Source organism: Populus nigra, chromosome 12, assembly GCF_951802175.1.
Source record: "Populus nigra chromosome 12, ddPopNigr1.1, whole genome shotgun sequence".
Taxonomy (NCBI): Eukaryota; Viridiplantae; Streptophyta; class Magnoliopsida; order Malpighiales; family Salicaceae; genus Populus; species Populus nigra.
The window spans coordinates 1,860,455-1,880,093 of record NC_084863.1 but is presented as its reverse complement, the minus strand read 5'-3'; the positions used below and the strand labels follow the sequence as shown (position 1 = coordinate 1,880,093).

General features: G+C 32.3%; 2 protein-coding genes and 1 pseudogene across 2 annotated transcripts; all 3 read left to right on the top strand.

The window, feature by feature from the left end:
• The first annotated feature begins 4,130 nt into the window (after positions 1-4,130).
• LOC133670268 (probable LRR receptor-like serine/threonine-protein kinase RKF3) lies at positions 4,131-6,270 on the top strand (annotated as a pseudogene).
• A 2,002-nt stretch (positions 6,271-8,272) lies between these two features.
• On the top strand, positions 8,273-10,249 carry LOC133669781 (small ribosomal subunit protein eS10z-like). Its single transcript, XM_062090060.1, has 5 exons — positions 8,273-8,400; positions 8,491-8,539; positions 9,393-9,675; positions 9,778-9,904; positions 10,010-10,249. The coding sequence occupies exons 1-5, from the start codon at positions 8,398-8,400 to the stop codon at positions 10,088-10,090; spliced, it is 543 nt and encodes a 180-aa protein (XP_061946044.1). The 5' UTR covers positions 8,273-8,397; the 3' UTR covers positions 10,091-10,249.
• A 2,008-nt stretch (positions 10,250-12,257) lies between these two features.
• On the top strand, positions 12,258-19,537 carry LOC133669778 (sugar transporter ERD6-like 18). Its single transcript, XM_062090055.1, has 18 exons — positions 12,258-12,898; positions 14,795-14,857; positions 14,969-15,058; positions 15,179-15,238; positions 15,538-15,603; positions 15,688-15,753; positions 16,013-16,088; positions 16,208-16,272; positions 16,365-16,457; positions 17,047-17,124; positions 17,755-17,839; positions 17,949-17,992; positions 18,101-18,163; positions 18,247-18,306; positions 18,414-18,467; positions 18,690-18,749; positions 19,070-19,184; positions 19,306-19,537. The coding sequence occupies exons 1-18, from the start codon at positions 12,728-12,730 to the stop codon at positions 19,428-19,430; spliced, it is 1,434 nt and encodes a 477-aa protein (XP_061946039.1). The 5' UTR covers positions 12,258-12,727; the 3' UTR covers positions 19,431-19,537.
• Positions 19,538-19,639: the final 102 nt, after the last annotated feature.

The window sequence follows — 19,639 nt, the reverse complement described above, 5'->3', positions numbered from 1 at the left end:
TAAGATAAACAAGACCTAATGGTAGTTTTATATCTCTGAGAGAGAAAATAAATGAAGAATGTTGTTTTGTCTGATGGGAAACAGGAAGAGCACAACAAGAGAAAATTACACTAAAAAACGGCAGAATCAAGGAATTTATGTATGGAGTAATTGTTTAATTTCGTGCCTTGCCCGGTATTCAATAATCTGACTGTCGTTTCTTCTATAATTAATCCTTTTCTTCCATTATTTCCTCGACACATCTTGGCCTGGGAATTATATTATACTATGAGATTAAAATTGAAAAAAAAAAAAACATATCAGCTTGTACCTCTGTACATCCATGGTCAAAGGAACACTATATAATTTGTTTTTGTTTGAAAAAAGATTCATGAATGGAATAACAATATGTTTCTTTAATTTTAAAAAATAAATTGCTAAAAAATATTTTTTTATAAATGTTTTTATATTGTTTTAATGTACTATTTGAAATATAATTTTTTAAAATATAAAAAATATTATTTTGATATATTTTTAAACAAAAAAACACTTTGAACCATAACTATTACCACAATCTCGTATAAATTCTTAGACATCTTCTTTACCTCAACGGGAATTATCCAACTGATTTTATAGGAATAAAACTTGCTGAATGTGTTAATCAAAAAAAAAAATTATATTTATTTTCATTAAAAAGCTCGTTAATACGTCTAGATTTCTTCTTGAACTTAATCTTAAACGTGTTTACTAAGCATTAAACATCATTAATTCTTTTATATAAAAGGAAGAAGAAAGAAAATAACACGGTGATAAGAGTCACTGCCCTGCACATGCATGGGACGCACATGGATCACTAGAAATGCAAGTGATTCATCTTGCATGAATTGAGAGGCTTATCATGCAGTTGAAACAGGAACTCGAAGAACTCCATTAATGTACATGTTAGGTATTTATGTTTAGTGAAATCAGAGTCAGGGATGGTCCATACCATGCCGGTCGATGCTCCTGCATTTTTAAGCAGTAATCATGGCTGATGGAGTCACATATCAAGAAAGCCATGCACATTAACAAAGTCCACAACAATTCAGGCTAGACAGGTGGTTTGCGTTGGACCGCGAGTCTGGATCTGAATGAGAACATGATTGATAACAAAGTAAAAATATTTTTAAAAAGTTTTACTGATTTTAATTGATAATAAAATAAAAATTAGATAAGAATATGATAACTTTATAAAATAAAAAAAATAAAAGCAATATGAGACATAATTGCTAGCAAAGTAAATGTTAAAAGATTATCTGAAAAAAAGTCAATTTTAAAAAGAAAAAAAACTTACTCGAGTCAATATGTTAAATTCATAACTTGGTCATGAGATTAAGATAACCCCGCATAAGAGAAATTGAACGAAACAATGAAGGTTAACCTTTTAAGCAAGCTGAATGATAAAAGATAAAACTAAAAAAAATCAATTTAAAATAAAATAAAATAAATATTGAGTCAACCTGGATTAACTCGACTAAACCAAGACTCAGAATATAAAATCAGAATATATATATATATATATATATATATATATATATATATATATATATATAAGGATCATGAAGCTCAAGATTCAATAACCTAATATTGAATGATAAAAATTAAAACCAGAATATGAAAAAACAAAGTTAAATAAAGTTAATTCTTGGAACTCGTAACCCTGGTTAATAAACTAAGATTACCTTATAAAATTCAAACACAAGAAAATCATGAAGCAAAACTCCTAATTATCAAAGATTGAAAAACAATACAAAAAAAATCAAAATAATAATAAGGATTAAATATAATATAAAAAATAAATGAAAGAAAATAATGAGAGACTAATTAAATTGAAAAATAAAAAAAATAAAAAAATATAAAACAAAAATAATAATTTTAAAAATAAAAACCAAATTGAATAAGAAAAATTAAAATAGTGAAATTTTATAACAAATTTAAAGCCGTTGATGACTTGTAGTATTCTCAAATCAATTTAATCATTAAATTTTAAAACATCGATGATAAAAATAAAAGTAAAAGAAACCAAATCTCCTGAAACTATTGATGATAGTGGAACTAGTCCATGAATAAATTATTCTATTTTCAAAAGTTTTTAATAAAAATTTTAAAACTAATCAGATTCTTCTACTATTTAAACTCAATTTCGAGAACAAAAGGAATTAAAAACGAATCCAAAGGAAAGGAGGTGGATCAAAGTGACTTTTTTCACGTCAAAAACTTTGCTTTCGTTAAATTAACAAAAGATACATTAATAAAAAAAAATTATCTTGATTGAAAATAATTCATGATAATTATGTTTTCAGGTTTAATAATCAAATAATCTTTAAGACTTAAACATTTTTTTCGCATTTTTTTAAAAAAATCAGTACGATGCAGGCATACAAACTACGTTCCACTGAGTATCTATTTGTTTTGCATATAATATTCTATAAAAAAATATTTTATAGATTTTTCAGTGTTTATTTTTAAAATATATTTTATAAAAAAACTGATAATTATAAAATATTTTAACCTTTAAATTAACTTGATTCATTTTCTAAAAGATATCTCAAATAATATTCTATAAAATATTTTACAAATAACAATCATCTATATCATACGCCATCTATATCTCACCAAAACTATTAATACCTCACTTTTTATCACTAAACATCTCCTCCTCCATTACTACATATATTTTATTATTATTATTATTATTATTTTTATTATCATTATTTTATTCATTATTAATAATACGACCATTTTGCTACTACTCTCTCAACTATAATTATTTTTTTTTAGTTTAATATGAGTGTCCGGACCAGCTTGCGTGTACCTCAATTAATCCCATAGACTCTAAAATTAATGATCATGTAAACCTCCAGTGACCATTATATAAATAATCATATGACTCAAACTTAAAAATATAAAAAAAATAAATATTTTAATCCCAAATTTTTATTACTGTCACCACCTAGATGGCTACACTACAATCACCTTCATCTCACCATTGCCGGTATTGAAAAATATTACACGAACTACGTGTAAGATATTTTGTACATGTGAAACATTTTATGCCAAACAAACCGCACTAAATAATTTATTAAATGATAGTTTGTGATTTGATCCATAATTCAAGGTGACTTGTCACATTTTACCCCATCTAAACCACATCGGGGTTGCTGCCATCTGTCTTGAGTTCAAGGGACTCGTGACTTGCGAGGAGTTCATTGGTTCCTGATGCAAACCTAGCTTCTAGCTGCTTCGCTGGGCATCTTGCAGTAAAGTTTTGGGCACATTTATCGAGAGAAAACTTGCAACCGGCATATTCCAAAGGATCATTGTTACCGAGTATCTTCCCTACCAGGAGCATATCTTATTCCGGGAGTACATGTTAGTAGCTTCGTCTTGTGAAATCAGAGTCGGAGATGGCACCTTGTTCATAAATGGGGAGATGTATGGGCTTAATGTAGACTGGCCACCAGTCATAGCATACAACACGACAACACATCTAGCTCATAAGGGATTGGAGAGAGTGAGAGAGCCGAATAAGTTTACCAGAATGGGTAGATAGGGGCCATATGGCACATGAAAGGAAAGGGAATCCAATGAATATTTATTATCAGGCTGCCTCTGTTCTCGCTTTTTTAAAAATAGTTATGTCCAGAGCAGGTGGCATGCACTGTTCATGGATTTCAAGTATGATTTCAGTGCTCAGTAAGGCAAATCGAAGATGCTGCAGCTTTTGCCTTTCGGTTTTACAGCACCTTGCTTTGTTTTTTTTTGAAGCACAGTAGTTCAAAGCATCAGCTACTTAACTTCACAAGAAGGGCCTAAATATCCGTTAACTTACGTGAATTGTTTGATTACATGGCAGCAAATAAATTAATCAAGGCTGTCCCTCTTGAAAGATCAACGTGACTGATTCAAATATTTCTTTTCATGATTTTCAAACGATTCCATGTCGATAACTATGTGATAAAAACCAAACGTTAAATTTAATATATATCCTATGAAGTCACATAGGCTCTACGAATGTACGTAGTTGTTAAGGAATCAGTATCAGCATAGACAAATGAACTACTCCTCTCCTAAGTTAAGACTCTTTCCAACTCTTGCCGCCCATCCACTGATTGCCCGAAAAGGCCAATAATGAAGCTGAGACAATGATAAATATAATGTTATGATTATCAATTCCCATGAAAGTTGAGGGCGGAATCATGGTTTTCAAATCTTGTGAAACCATAACTCAGAGATGTTCCTCTTTCAGTTCAAGTTTTTTCTTTTAGTCCTACTCTTAACCCTTTCGGATTTCTGTTTTCAAAGTGCTGATTGTCTTGAAATCTCACACAGAAACCTTGTTGAAGCCTCTTGCCCATTAAATATCAATGTCATTCGTGAGCTAGTCAGTGCAGCTCATCCAAAACGTTCATTTATCGCTGTGCCTAAACAATGCCAGTTCGTTCATGACGGAATTCGTTTCATTCGGTCAGTATATCTTCGAACCAACAGATACTTTGTTCCTCCTGCTGATACATTTCAGGCATGTTGGCAATCGTACAGGAAGGTGATCCACGAGGTTTCAGATGGTCTTGATATCCAGTCTGGTTGTGGTTATCAAGCTGAATGGATATCAAAGGGCTGCATGAATATTACATCTCTGGCTCAGTTTGAGAGCAAATTTCCCAAGTCTAAGTTGCAAGAGATGAAGCTTTATTGTAAACAATCCCTGGATGATGACCTTGTTTGTGATTATTGTACCAAAAAATTGTTGAGTATTGGGTATCAGTATCTTCATGGTCCTCGACCTGAGAATGCCTCAGATTGTCCAGGTTATTTGTTCATGTATACAGCTGCAGTTATTAATCAGTTTGGACCGACTGATCCCGGAACTGCAAAGTGCTTGTTCAGGCTGAAGTATTCAATGAAGTCCACCGCCTATAGGTTTCACAGTGCTGTAATTGCTGGCATTGTTGTGGGTTCCATGTTTGGAGTCGTGGGAGGCTTCATCGCAGTTTGGTTTCGCCGGACGCGACGCGGGAGAAGTGAGAAGGAAAAGGTTAGTCCTGGGGCTGGCGAGGTTAGTTTGACTCTTGGGTTTGGATTGCATAGTAGAGGCACTAATTTGGTCAAATTCAGAATTGAGGAAATTAGAAAGGCAACAATGAATTTCTCTAGACATAATATTATTGGAAGGGGAGGTTATGGGAATGTTTCAAAGGGATGTTATCAGATGGGTCTGAAGTCGCCTTCAAGAGGTTCAAGAACTGTTCTGCTAGTGGTGCTGCAACTTTTGCTCATGAAGTGGAAATCATAGCCAGTGTAAGGCATGTCAATCTTGTTTCTATAAGAGGCTACTGCACCACAACAGTTCCGCCAGAAGCTCCCCAAAGGATCATCGTGTGCGATTTGATGCGTAATGGAAGTCTCTACAACCATCTTTTCGAATCAGGAAAAACAAAACTTCGCTGGCCGATTCGTCAAAAGATCGCCCTTGGAACCGCAAGGGGGTTGGCTTATTTACACTATGAGGTGCATCCAGCAATATTCCATAGGGATATCAAAGCTAGTAATATACTTTTGGATGACAGTTTTGAGCCTAAAGTTGCAGATTTTGGCCTTGCAAGGTTCAATTCACAGGGAATGACACATTTTAGCACCAGCGTTGCCGGGACTCTCGGTTATGTTGCCCCAGAGTATGCCTTGTATGGGCAGTTAACCGAAAGAAGCGATGTCTTCGGCTTTGGTGTTGTGCTTCTTGAGCTTCTGAGTGGAAAAAAGGCTTATGAAATCAATGAAGGAAATGTTTCTCTGTTGACAGACTGGGCGTGGTCGCTAGCAAGGGAAGGGAGAGGATTGGATATTATTGAAGAAAACCTGCCTGAAATGGGATCACCAGAGGTGATGGAGCAGTATGTGCACATCGCTCTTACTTGTGCTCATCCAGTGTTACATGCTAGGCCAACATTTGATCAGATTGTGAATATGTTGGAAACCAACATGCCTGTTCCCTCGTCTCTTGAAGCATACATTGCTGCTTCCAGTTTGGAAATTTGCAGTATCAGCTCAAGTTATAACTTTACTTCGTCCATCAGAAGTGATGAGAACCACTTCAGACAATTTGTATGACAGGAAATTATTGCTTTTGTCTCTTGTGTGCCTTCCCCATTCCATCTATTCTTTTTCATGCTATAAAACTTCAGTATTAGTTCTTTCATTGTGTGAAGAATAGAGCTAATTTTAGTCATGTAGTGTGGTCGCATGGTTATTGAATGCTGCTGGTTTCCCTCAAATCCATAATTCAAGATATTGACTCGGTTAAATTAAAAAAAAAAATAACATTATTTTGAACAATAATCATATAACTTGAATTGCTAGTCTTGAAATTGGCATTAAAGGTGTTTATTTTGAATGTCAAGGAGGTTAAAATTAAATTACTAAAGAGAGTGTTTGGGAATACGTTGTAAACTGTGTTTCTAAAAATTTTGAATTTTTTTCTTTGTTTAAAATAATTCTTTTTAATGTTTTTATATTGTTTTGATGTGTTGATGTCAAAAATAATTTTTAAAAAATAAAAAAAACTTCATTTTGATGCATTTCTAAGCGAAAAACATTTTGAATCACTAGCACAATCCCAAACAAACCCTAAGTAATTGAACAAACTTTGTTAGTGGGAGAAAACGCGTTTGGGAAATCATTCTAGACGTTGTTTGACAAAAACATGATTTTTTTATTTAAAATTATTTTTTAATATTTTTAATCGTTTTGATGTGCTGACGTTAAAAAATAAAAATAATATTTTAATATATTTTCAAACAAAAAATATTTAAAAAACAACAACTACCAAACATTTCCTAGCTCATTAAATTTTTTTTTTGTATCCCAGGTGATATATAAATGTTATGTGAGCCTATCTACATCACACTTGAATAGATAAGGCTAGCACAAATGGCTAAGCAGAGATAAATAAACTAACATTCCATTAACAATGTTGTACTTAGTTTATGTTTCTAAGTCTATGAAAATAAGTAATGAGTTGCCAAAAATAATAACATGATATATATTCAATGAAATTATTGTTAATATAAAATTATTTTTATTGAAACATAATAATATCAAATATTTTTTTTTAAAGAAATATGATCTTCATCATCATAGTGGTTGTCTAATTAAGTCTCAACTCTTGAGTTAAAACTTGCAAGCAGCAAGTCTCCGAACTCTTATTCTAATTTTTTTTTATTTTTTTTAGTGACTCTTCCTATTTTTTCGCGCATAACCCTCCAAGTTTTCAAAGTAATTTTTTTATTTGTTTTTTTTTAAAATTTGATCCATATTCTTTTGATTATTATTTGTTTTATTTGAAATAATTTACCATTTAAGATTGTTTTTTCATTTCAACCCCCTTCAACTTCTCATCAATCAAATTTGATCCATATTTTTATTTATTTATTTTATTTAAAATAATTTATAAAACTTGATTTTTTTCTTAATTTCATCATTCTTTAATTTTTCATGTGTTAGATTTGGTCCTTATTCTTTTGATAATTTTTTTTTAAAATTAAAATATTAATAAGTGATTTTTCAATTTATTTTCATGATATAATCAAATACTATAAATTATTTTTCAACTTATTTTTTATGACACTATCAAAAATAAAAATAAAAATAAAAAATCTAATTTTCAGGAATTTATTTTTCATACAAGTTTTTTTTTTAAAGCTAACAAGGTTTTTTGTGAATTTTACCATAATATTAATTTAATGTCCTTACGAATACGATAATGCAAGTAAAGATTAATTTTTTTTGATAATTTTTTCCATTTTGTTTTGTTGATATTTTATGTGTTAAAAATTTGCATGCCAAATAAAATTAAATCTTTCCCTGAATAATTTTAAAAATATACTCTCATATGACATGGTTAATTCAAAAAACTTAAATAGGTATTTGCACTAAGATTTAAACCTAAAAAAAACTTTGTTCACCATCTAAAAATAGAGTTTTGGATCTTGTATGCATTAGTGTATGATGTTTTTAAAAATAGTTTTTTATTTGAAAATGTTTGAAAATAATTATTTTATATATTTTTTAATTTTTAATATATCAATTTAATATTTTTTTAAATAAAAAATATTTTTAAAAACATTTAAAAACTGTAACAAAAATTGTAACAAGCATCCTAAACGTGTTGATTTTTATAAAAATAGAAGGAATAAATTAAGATTGGACTTTTAAAAAAGCCCATAAGAATACCACATCCTGGCTATCCGTTTACTCAGCCCAGAACCTAACCCATATAACCACTAGGGTTTTTGAAGTCCCTAGCTTTCTATCAGAAGAAGAGCTTCTTCTCACATCTCTGCAGCTGCCGCAAAAAAACGAAAGGGCTTCCATTCTGCAGCCATGGTAACCTCTCTCCCAACATGTAAACACAAAGATACGAACGGGAGTTAGCTGCTTACTGTTTTTTTTGTTCTATTTTTATGATGTCTCCAGATTATTCCAGAGAAGAACAGAAGAGAAATCTCCAAGTACCTCTTTCAAGGTATCACTTTTATTCCTGCCTTCGATGTTTCTCTGCCTGTTTTCCTCTTCAGATATCATTTTAAGTTACCTAGAGAGAACCCATCAAACATTTTTTTGTTATTCTAAGGTTTTTAATAGAAAGCGTAAATCTTGAAATAAAAACATTGAATTGTGCAATGACTCTAAAGTAGGATGAGAACTTGATTAGACGGTTAAGCTATGATGTTAGTAAGGTGATAGTCTCTCTGTTCGAGTGCCGAATGCAACTGCTACAATTATACATTCTTTTGTCATGACAGATTCATAAAATAATGTCTAGCAAGGCCCATCCTTTACTCCTTTTTTTTGGTGTGTTTATTATAGGGTACATCTCTTTTTCTCTAAATGATTTTTTTTTGTTATGGCGTTGGATAGTTGAAGCAGAATGCAACTAATATTCTCATCCCTAATGAATAATTTTCTCCACTGGGGATTGGTGTTAGTTAAGTTAATGGGTTTTTGCTAGAGCTTTTGGTAATGACTTAAAACCAGTGAGATGGAATAATAAGTAAAACTGTTTTGATTTATTCTATGGAGGACTTGAAATACACCTAAACCACTAGGTAACTGCTGATGTTTAGAAAAATTTACCAGATATATTGTTGTGCAAGTTATGAGATAACTGCACTCTTGTTTCTTGCTATTTTGGTTTGGTTTCTAGTGGCTGGTTTTGTTTATTGCCTGTTCTAATGTATTTTCTTTTATTTGGATATTACCGGTTTGATTGAAAATGTGAGTTTTTTCTAATTAACCAAATGGGACAAAGGAAGATTAGTCTTATCATGTACCATATATCAGCATTCACTCATCTTGATTTTGTCTTGAATCTGTAGAGGGAGTTTGCTATGCAAAGAAGGACTTCAACCTTGCAAAGCACCCAGAGATTGATGTTCCTAATCTCCAGGTTATTAAGCTCATGCAGAGCTTCAAATCCAAGGAATATGTTCGTGAGACATTTGCTTGGATGTACTACTACTGGTATCTTACCAATGATGGGATTGAGTTTTTGAGGACGTACCTGAATCTTCCATCAGAAATTGTTCCTGCCACCTTGAAGAAACAAGCGAAGCCTGCTGGAGGTCGGCCATTTGGTGGTCCACCTGGTGACCGCCCACGGTAATTTAGATTTATGTTGACCATTTGGTGATTTGAGTGTTATCCTCATCTTTTCCTCCACTTGTTAGAAAACTTACAATTTGAGTTTGCTTGGGTTTCTAGAGGCCCACCTCGCTTTGAAGGAGACCGTCCAAGATTTGGTGACCGTGATGGTTATCGTGGGGGCCCTCGAGGGGGTGAAGGTGGTGAGAAGGGAGGAGCACCAGCAGATTACCAGCCTGCATTTCGGGTAATTTCACAACATTAGTTTCCCTAAATGTTAATTCCCATTAGGGACTAGCTACCACCAGTATTTCCATTCATTTTTTTTTCTAATTATATTATGATCTTGCAGGGCACTGGTGGAAGGCCAGGCTTTGGTCGTGGAGGAGGAGGTTATGGTGCAGCACAAACCAGTTCCCCTGGCTTTACTTGAAGGTGGTTGCTTGTCCTCCCATACTTTTGTGTTTTTATTTAATGTAGTGGTGCAGAGTTAAGAAATTTTCTTGTGCCCTTGTTCAACTCTCTTAGCAATTTGCTTCTTTGAGAACAACATTGAGATAGCTATAAATTAATTTTGTTACTGTTTGAGAAATCAGATAGCTCTGCTCTATCCTTAACTCGATGTCTTATTTATTAAACTCACCTTGCTCTTATGCCGAGGTATGAATTACAAGTGTCATTTGTTAAGAGTTGAGCATAGAGGCCTTGGTTAATAGTACAATCTTGGGGGTTATGATTCGTACCGTACTAATGCAGAAAGCCTTCAATCACGTTCTTGAATAATGGTCGGTGTGTTTTAGGATATTCCGACATGATAATTCCTAGAGATTGACCTAGTTGAACTCAGAATATAAATAATTCATTCCCGAAATGCCATAATACAAAATATTGCAAGTTCCGAAATTCTAAGGTCCAACAGAACAAAACAAACACCAAAAGAGGATTAAAGACTTGAAAGGAAAAACTTGATGTTGCCAATGTTAGTGATGGTTCTAGTTTCTTTATTTTGAAAGCTCTTGAATTCCTTGTGAGCCTTGGCATGTTGCTGCAATAAACAGTCTTTTTGCTTTATAAAAATATAAGCAATGAACTTCATTGGTTGTAAATGTTGTTTGTGCCCTTGTCGTTCAACTCTCGTAAGTATTCGCTAAGCTAAGGAGCCAGAATACAAGGAAAAACTTGATGTTGCCAATGTTAGTGAAGGAAAAACTTCAAATTTGTCTTCATTGTAATTCATGAAAAGAGAGGAGAGGAAAAAAAATTCTAAAGACACCAAGGTTCCGATAAAAAACACCATCAATACCATAAAAAAAAAAACCCTAAAGGTGAATCCAATGACAAAAATAAAGATCATTAACGGTTAATTGAGCACTGAGTAAGCTACATTTGACATCAGTCAATTGAGCTATATTTGACATTAGTTAATTGAGCACTGAGTAAGCTACATTTGACATCAGTCAATTGAGCATGTCCTATCTTTGGGCAGCAAATGTGACATATCTAGACCATTATTTGTGACTCTTTTTTCATCTCATTAGATTAATCTCATCTCTGTCATATATTTTCAATGATAGTTGTTCATCTCTGTAGTATATTTTCAATGATAGTTATATGATAGTTGTGGTGTTATAATTGAAGTTTTGATGTATCTACAACAATTTTTTTTTTAATTTTTCTCTCTCCTTTCTTTTTCATTGCAATCCATCACATATATTTTTTTAAAATATAGTGATTTGGAGTAACAACAAATTTATAATGTCAAGTTGATATATACAAATTATTCTATTTCATCAATTATTTTTTAAAAAAATATATTGTTTTTCAAGTAATTTTTTTTAAAACATCATTCGAAATATCTAGCTGTTTAGTTTTTTCCTTTTCCTTTTCTTAGTCTTAATTTGTCCAAGGGATGCTGCGACAACTGTATACTGTGATTCGACATCTCATGCTCGCAGACCCACCCCACTGTAAGTGCGAACAAGTGAATTGTTCTCAGCAGTTGTGTCCGCTCCCATCTTATCCTACGCATCTAAGCTAGTCGTAAACGTGTTCCAAGACAAAATACCAGTTAGCCAACTCTTGAAAATAAAATCAAAACATAGTCTCAAAGTCAAATTTGTGTCTGAATAAGATTCCCCTTTCGCTTTCTTGAAAAAAATAAAGAAAATACCTTGTCTAGATTCTTTTAGAAATCAATTCGTGATCCTTTGAGTTTCGGAAATTAGTTTTTCTAGCCCTTCAATCTCGGTACACACAAGACCTTGTGCTTCCAGCCACGTTAAACGGTGAAATCAATTCATAATCCCTTGATCTTATTGGTGAAATAAAAAAACAATTTTTCCCATCTTCAAAAAGAAGAAAAGAAAATAAAAATAAAAAATATATTAAAGCCCCTTTATTTCCTAGCAAGATTCATCGTGAGCGTTGGTGTTAATGCGAGAATTCTTATAAAAAATGAAAAGAAGAACACCTAATCATGGAATTGAAAAGGCCTGATTGGTGAATCTAAAACTTTCAAACGGTTAGGAATAAAGAAAAAATAAAAAAATAAAATAAATCTGGTTAATTTGGTTAAAAACTCAGGTTGACTTGGTTAAAACCTGGTCTTCAACTCACTAACTTTATTTTTTAAAAATTTTTATCAAAACGATATCGTTGTAGTTTAATAAAAGTTTTTTTTTAATTTACCCGAGTTTGATCACCCTTTTGAACCGTAACCCAAGCCTCTCTCAAGGTTGGCTTTAAAACTATGGTGTAGATAAAGGAACCACAAGTGACCAACGGGCCAATTACCGAAAGTAATATAGGGTCTTGGGTCACCAAAACTGAAGAAGAGGAGCTAAAACGTCCAATCTACTAAAATTGAGGGACTACAATCGTATTTTTAGCACTTCCTTTGATTGTGATACCCCAACAACTCTCCACGCAACAGATTCAATACAAGTTATCGGTGGATAGCTTGTCTGCAAAATAATTGCCTACTGTTTGCCTTTTTTTTCTTTTCGTAATCCTGTTTCCAAAAGATACTGCTGTTCTCGTTGCTTCTTTCTGAGTTCCCAGGAGACAGGACATGGAGAAAGGGTGCATGGAAGAAGGGCTGGCAAATACTAAAAGGCCCCTGCTTCTTGGTGAAAGGAACTTCATCAACAGCGACAAACCAAAGGGCGATTCTTCCTTTACTCCGGTTCTCTTCCTTAGCGCCATTGTTGCCTTATGCGGCAACTTCTGTTTCGGATTTGCTGTAAGTACCACTTCTAGCTCTTACGCACCAGCAAAGTAAGGATTTGAGTAGTTTCTTTCTTTCTACTCTAAAAAGAAAAGCCCTTTACTTTGGTAAAAAAATCTGGGTAGATTGCAAGTGCTTTCTTTCTTTCAAGAAATAGGTATAATTTCATACATAAGGTATATAGAAAACTAATTTCACGTTACTTGAATTATTTCCTATAGGTCTGACAATGGTAATTTATTGTTTAATCTCTAGTTAAGGTATGGATCGATCATTCTTAATCACCCGCATAATTTTTTATTAATCACTTAAATTTTCAAAAGTATTTGAATATGAAACTCGAGAAAAGTTAATAGAAGCTGAATGAAAGCTTAATGACATGGCTAGGATGATTGTACTACGATGAAATAAAGGGGCTAAATTGTAAAGTATAAGACTATAGGGGGTCGATTGAAACTCTGCAAACACAAAATGCAAATGGAAAGAAATTGTCGGCATCACTGGGGACGAAGCTCTTTGCTGCCAGAAAGGGTACTCATTATATTCAATAATAATGAACATTGGATGCATCCGATAGGATTTATAACGTGGATGTTTGGGTTTTAAAATAAATATATTTTTAAAAAATATTTAAAAGTACAAGCTGACGCATTTTTTTGGAAGCTTTTTTTTATATTGTTATTAATTTGAATATTCGGGTTAATTTGTGTGTATTTTAATTAATTTAAGTTTTAAAATTAATAATTATGTAAATTTTTAGTGTCTTTAAATTTTATAGAATTTAATTAATAACCTTTATAAAATAAATTTAAAACTTGATGAATTCACCTACACTTTAAAACCTGACTAATTAACCAGGGAAAGCTTTTTAAATCATGTTAGGGAGTGCAGTGCAGTAACTTTCATTTTTAAAATATTCGCGCTTTGAAATCTGTTTTTTTGACGCTGTTACATTTTAAAGAGGGATTAAACTAAAAAAAAAATTACCAACTTTTCGTGGTGAGAAGACAAACTCAAAAAACAATTGAAGAAGTATTCTTTCGGAATTCACGATCGAGTCCTCACTTTGTTTTCACGATGTAATAGTAGCCCTTAGATTTTGAATGTTTTTGTTAATTAAATCAATAAAACCCGCAGCTCATTTTATATAAAGGAAAGTTCAATAACAGGGACCTGTTAAAATTAAAGAACCCATGAATTTAGTCTTTATATGTTGATTTGAGACTAACATGTACACTCTTGGGATCAGATTTCTTGTCTATCTTAAAGCATAGTTATAAGATCCCGATCGGGTCGGCTTAAACCAATACCCAGGTGAGTTGATAGGAATTGATTTAATCATTATTTTTAATTTTATAAATAAAAGTTCTAAAACTTTAGGTTAAAAAAGTGTAGGTTTTTTCATTAATGTAGTCCAAGTCAAGCCCGGAAACGATAGGCCGGTCACCGAATTGACTTGTTATGCCAGACCTAGTCTATAGATTAAAATTAATATTAATTCTGAGGGGTGTAATTCAACTGGTTAGATGCTAGGTTTGTTCCCTAGAGGTCACTAGTTCGAGTCTTACAAATCTCAGGGCTACTAGAGACTTCCATGGCCGTTAACTTTAAAGTTTGTGGGACTAGTCGAGATGCGCATGAACTGGCCTGGAACACCCATGTTAATAATAATAAAAAAATTAATATTGTTTCCAGGCCATTCCCTTTTCAATTGATTTACTTTCAATTCTCACAAATATCAAATTATATTAAAAACCAATGTAACAGTTAAAATTTATGGTTTTTGGCATGTTAAAAACCTTGAAAGGTGAAGATATCACTGTAATCTAACATTGGATTAAGAAAATAAAAGAAGAGAATGAAATCATCCATTACATTGAGTCATTGACGTTTATTGAAATTGCTTGTCAGGCTGGTTACACATCAACTGCAGAATTTGAAATGATGGAAGATTTAGGCATGTCTATTGCTGCGGTTAGTTTTATTATATTTACTTTTATTTACAATTGGCATTCTATGGCAACCTCAAATGTATCTTTAATTTTTTTTTTCATTTGGCTTGTTCTGTTACCTTATATTTTGCAGTACTCTTTTTTTGGTTCAATAATGACGATAGGAGCTGCGATAGGTGCTATTTTAAGTGGGAAGATGGCGGATTTCGTTGGCCGAAAACGAGTACTTCTCTGAATACTAACCCTTCTTAAGTATCTGTCTAGCAAGAATGTTGTTAAAGCTTCATGATTATTAGCTAATCCTCAACTCTTCCATTTAATTGCTGTTTATCATTTCAACCAGACAATGTGGTTATCCCAGATATTTTGCATCATGGGATGGCTTGGAATAGCATTTGCTAAGGTATTTCCCCCCTCCTTCCACCTCTTATCGTGTTTCATGTTGCTGTGCAAAGTGTTTCGATAGAAATAATGCTCGTCAACATGTCAAAACCTTCCAAAAACGCTTAAAAAACGTCAATTTGATGTCTTTCGAGCAAAAAAACACTTCAAGAAGCATAAGCTACCGCAGAAACAAACACCCACTTACAATCTTAATTTTAGTCAAATGAGCTTTACTAACAGTTTTATTCATGCAGTTGCTTTATACTCTGTATCATTACTGTGGATCACTAACAATATTTATTGAATCCTTGTTTGAAGAATGTTTGGGGGGTCAATATTGGAAGAGCATCAATTGGATTCGCAGTTGGACTTATTGCTTATGTGGTAATTGTACTTAAATTTGCATTACATATTGATTAACATTTCCATTTAACTCGTAATTAACTACATGAATATTGTTCATTACAGGTACCTGTATATATTGCAGAAATAACACCTAAAAATATTAGAGGTCGATTTGTAGTGACTCTGCAGGTAAGGTTAAAACGTGTTTGGTATTGTGGTGCACGATGCTTTTAAAAAATGTTTTTCAATTAAGATCATGCTAAAAAAAAATGTTTTTTCATATTTTTTTTTATTCTTGACGTTAAAACCATCCAGAAAACCTAAAAAAAACATCAATTAAGTTTTTTTGAGCGAAAAATAATTTGAAATGTAGGTACTTCCTAAATGGGCCATCAAAGTCTTCTTTCATTTCCTTCTTTTTCAATGACTTTACTCTTCATGTTTGCAGTTGATGAACTGTTCTGGCCTCTTAGTAGTTTTTTTCCTTGGAAACTTTTTTTCATGGCGCACCGTGTCTCTATTAGGTAATGTTTCACAATTTGATTTAATTAATTATTTCATTATCGAAGGAGTTTTATTTCTAAAATGATTAAGCATTTTATCATTGTTTATTTACTTGTGCCTAAATCTTGTTGAATCCCAGCTATAATTCCATGTTTAATGCAAGTTGTCGGTTTAGTCTTCATACCAGAGTCTCCAAGATGGCTAGTGAGTTCCTTTTGTGATCACACACACACACACACACATATATTTTCCCATTTTGAGACAATAAAAGGTAATCTAAGTGTTTGCTGCTATAGGCATCAATTGGCAAGGAAATAGAGTTTGAAGATGCTTTGCGACGGCTTAGAGGAGTGGACGCCGGTTTTTCTCAAGAAGCTATTGAAATCAAAGTAATATTTCTTGTCTTAAAAAATCTAGATTGTATTAAAGTATCTTTTGTTATTGTTTTTTTTTGGTTTGATCCTTGGCTTTTAGCCTCATGTTTTCTTCCTACCTCTGTTTTTCTCCTTCACTTTCTTATTACTCTTCAAGGAACTTTATAAACTCTTCATATGATTTATCAAAAAAGAAAATAACTGTTGTTAACCAAACCAAATTCCATAAAATCAATAATAAAAAAATTCAAAAAACTCCTAAAATCCAAATCCATCTAAACATAAAGTGATTTTCTGGAAATATCCTTCATGATTTTGAGGCTTGTTTTAGTAATTTGAGTGGGTTAACAATTGTTGTTAACCATTGTTAAGGGAAAGATAATGATGTACAATAAAGGGATGGAATTGAAAAAATTATTTTGTTTTAGGCAACAACTATAGCGTCGATATTCCATACAGCATACAAAATTAATCAGTTTAAATGAAAAGGATCGTTTTAAATGTTAAATGTCACATGATTGGTTAGTAAGAAATATTAGTATCCCAGCATTACTCTTTTCGTATTTCTCAAGGAGCTGACATGTGATTCCAATATCTGTTGTAGGATGCTACAGAGAATTTCCAACGCAGTGAAGCTGGATTTCAAGGCTTGTTTCAAAAGAAATATGCTTATCCAGTTATGGTAAGTTTAAGATAAGTTTGTCCTTTGTTCTTCTTCTTCTTTTCAATTGAGACCTGTTGGGATAATGGGATTAGAGAGATAGCATGAGTTGAGTTTTTCTATTTGGGAGTGCAGGATCTTCTGTTTTTTGGTGCGTTTCACTTGAAAAAACATTAAGTTGAAATATTTTTTAGTGCGTTTTGATATATGAAAAAAATTATTTTGATGAATTTTCTAGCGAAAAACACTTTTAAAAAACACCATGTAAAGGTGTTTAGGAGTATGATAGAGGTTGCTTTTTAAAGTGCTTTTCGCTTGGAAATGCATTAAAATAATGTTTTTTTAATTTATTTTTAATATTAGCACATCAAAATGATCCAAAAACATTAAGTTTTTTTTTTCAAATTTTGACGAAAAGTAAATTCAATCCCATAAACTCTTACTTTCCTCGTAAAATAGGAGGAATTGATGTTAAATCAACTATTTCCTATTTAGAATTTTCTAATATAGCTAGTTAATCATTTTATTGTAACAATATAAACGGCATTCTTGAGATCGATCTGTCCTCTTTCTTTCAATCAAATATCATCTCATTTCATTATGCTGACTGATAAACACAATTTCTTTTCCTAATTATTTCAACTAACATAGATTGGAGTAGGGTTAATGTTACTTCAACAATTGGGAGGGAACAGTGTGTTTGCAGCTTATCTTAGCACAGTGTTTGCTAAAGCTAGTAAGTCTCTCTCTTAAAATATATGAACATCTGATCATTGATTATTAACTTACAAGGAATTAATGCAAAGAGAAATCCCAGAATAATAGTTTTTATTTGTCTGGCATAGATGTCTCAACTACCATTGGACCTACAGCAATAGCCTTGTTACAGGTATACACACATGAACACCGTATTCCTCTTGCTTCTTTGCAATCACGAATGGAGAGTTCGTTTTTTTTTATATATATATCTTTTAATTAGTGCAAATATTGTTCGTAGATGCCAGCAGCTGTTTTAGGTGTGTTCTTGATGGATGCATTTGGAAGACGAGCTCTTCTTATGGTTAGAACTGCAACGATGGATTCATTTTGACTTGTGATACTGTACTCGAGCACCAACACTGTATTAAAATCTACTTGGCTCAGGTTTCTTCTGTTGCATCATGCCTGTGCCTGTCCATCATGGGGTTATCGTTCTACTTGCAGGTTCAAATAAATTGAAATATATTTCTTTACATGTATCTGCTGTTTTTGAGTTGCATTCTGGAAATAATAATGGTTTCCTTCCCCTCCTTTTTTTTTTGGTTAAACAGGAACACCAGTATGCCAAGGAGTTCACTCCATTGATGGTGTTTCTTGGAGTACTGGTATTATTCTATCTATTAATTAACAATATCTCCAAAAACAAACTAAATAAATATCTCATATAAAAAATAAACAATCAATATAAATATAAAGAGCTAAGAATGAATCACTAATTACAAAGTTTAAATCTAAAAAAGAACTTGTTAGCACTTAGTTTTTCGCCAAATTCCTTGAGAATTGCACTCCATAAAGTTAATGTGCTTATTGACAAATTCTGCAATCAGGGATTTTCTTATGCTTTCGCAATAGGCATGTCAGGAATACCATGGGTTATAATGTCAGAGGTATGTGTAATTCTCTTAAGCTTGTTCTTCTAGTCAATGTCTGATTGGTATTGTGATAACTGTTATTTTTCAAAGTGTTTTTTGACATCAAAATAATATTTTTGTTTTATTTTTTGAAATTGATTCTTAACATTAACACGATAAAACGATCCGAAAACACAAAAAACTGAAGCAAAGAAAATTTTTTAAAAAAATTCATGCTTTTCTAAAAATATTTTTGAAATGGAAAAACAAAAGCGCTCTTATATTTATATTAAGACAAGCGAAGTGATGGGAAAATGATTTGTATCATTGCTCAAGGGTTCTTGTGAATACTGTAGATATTCCCAATAAACATCAAGGCCTCAGCTGGCAGCTTGGTGACTTTAGTCAATTGGTCCTGCTCATGGCTTGTGACATTTGCATTTAATTTTATGCTGGAATGGAGCTCAGCAGGTCGCTAATTCCCTCTCTCTTTCTAATTTCCATACGCACCTTCATTTATACTTGGGTACTATATATATATATATATATATATATATAAAATTAATTAATAAATTGTGATTATTATTGGCAGGAACATTTTTCTTCTTCGCTAGCATGTCTGCCATGGCATTTCTATTCACTTGGATAATGGTGCCAGAGACCAAAGGGCGTTCATTGGAAGAAATACAAGCAACATTATTAACTTATGTCTACTAAATTGTAATAAATGAGCTGTGTGTACTGATAAAGATATCAAATGACGCGGGGAGTGTTGTTTTTGTTTCTCTGGCTTAATTATTTTATTAGGTGTTAAGATTTTCTAATATTTGTTTAGTTTAGAAATCTTAATTCCAATTTTCATCCTATTTCTCCAAGAATTTTAGAGCTAAAACTCAAGTTTATTTTTCTTAAGAAATTATTATTAT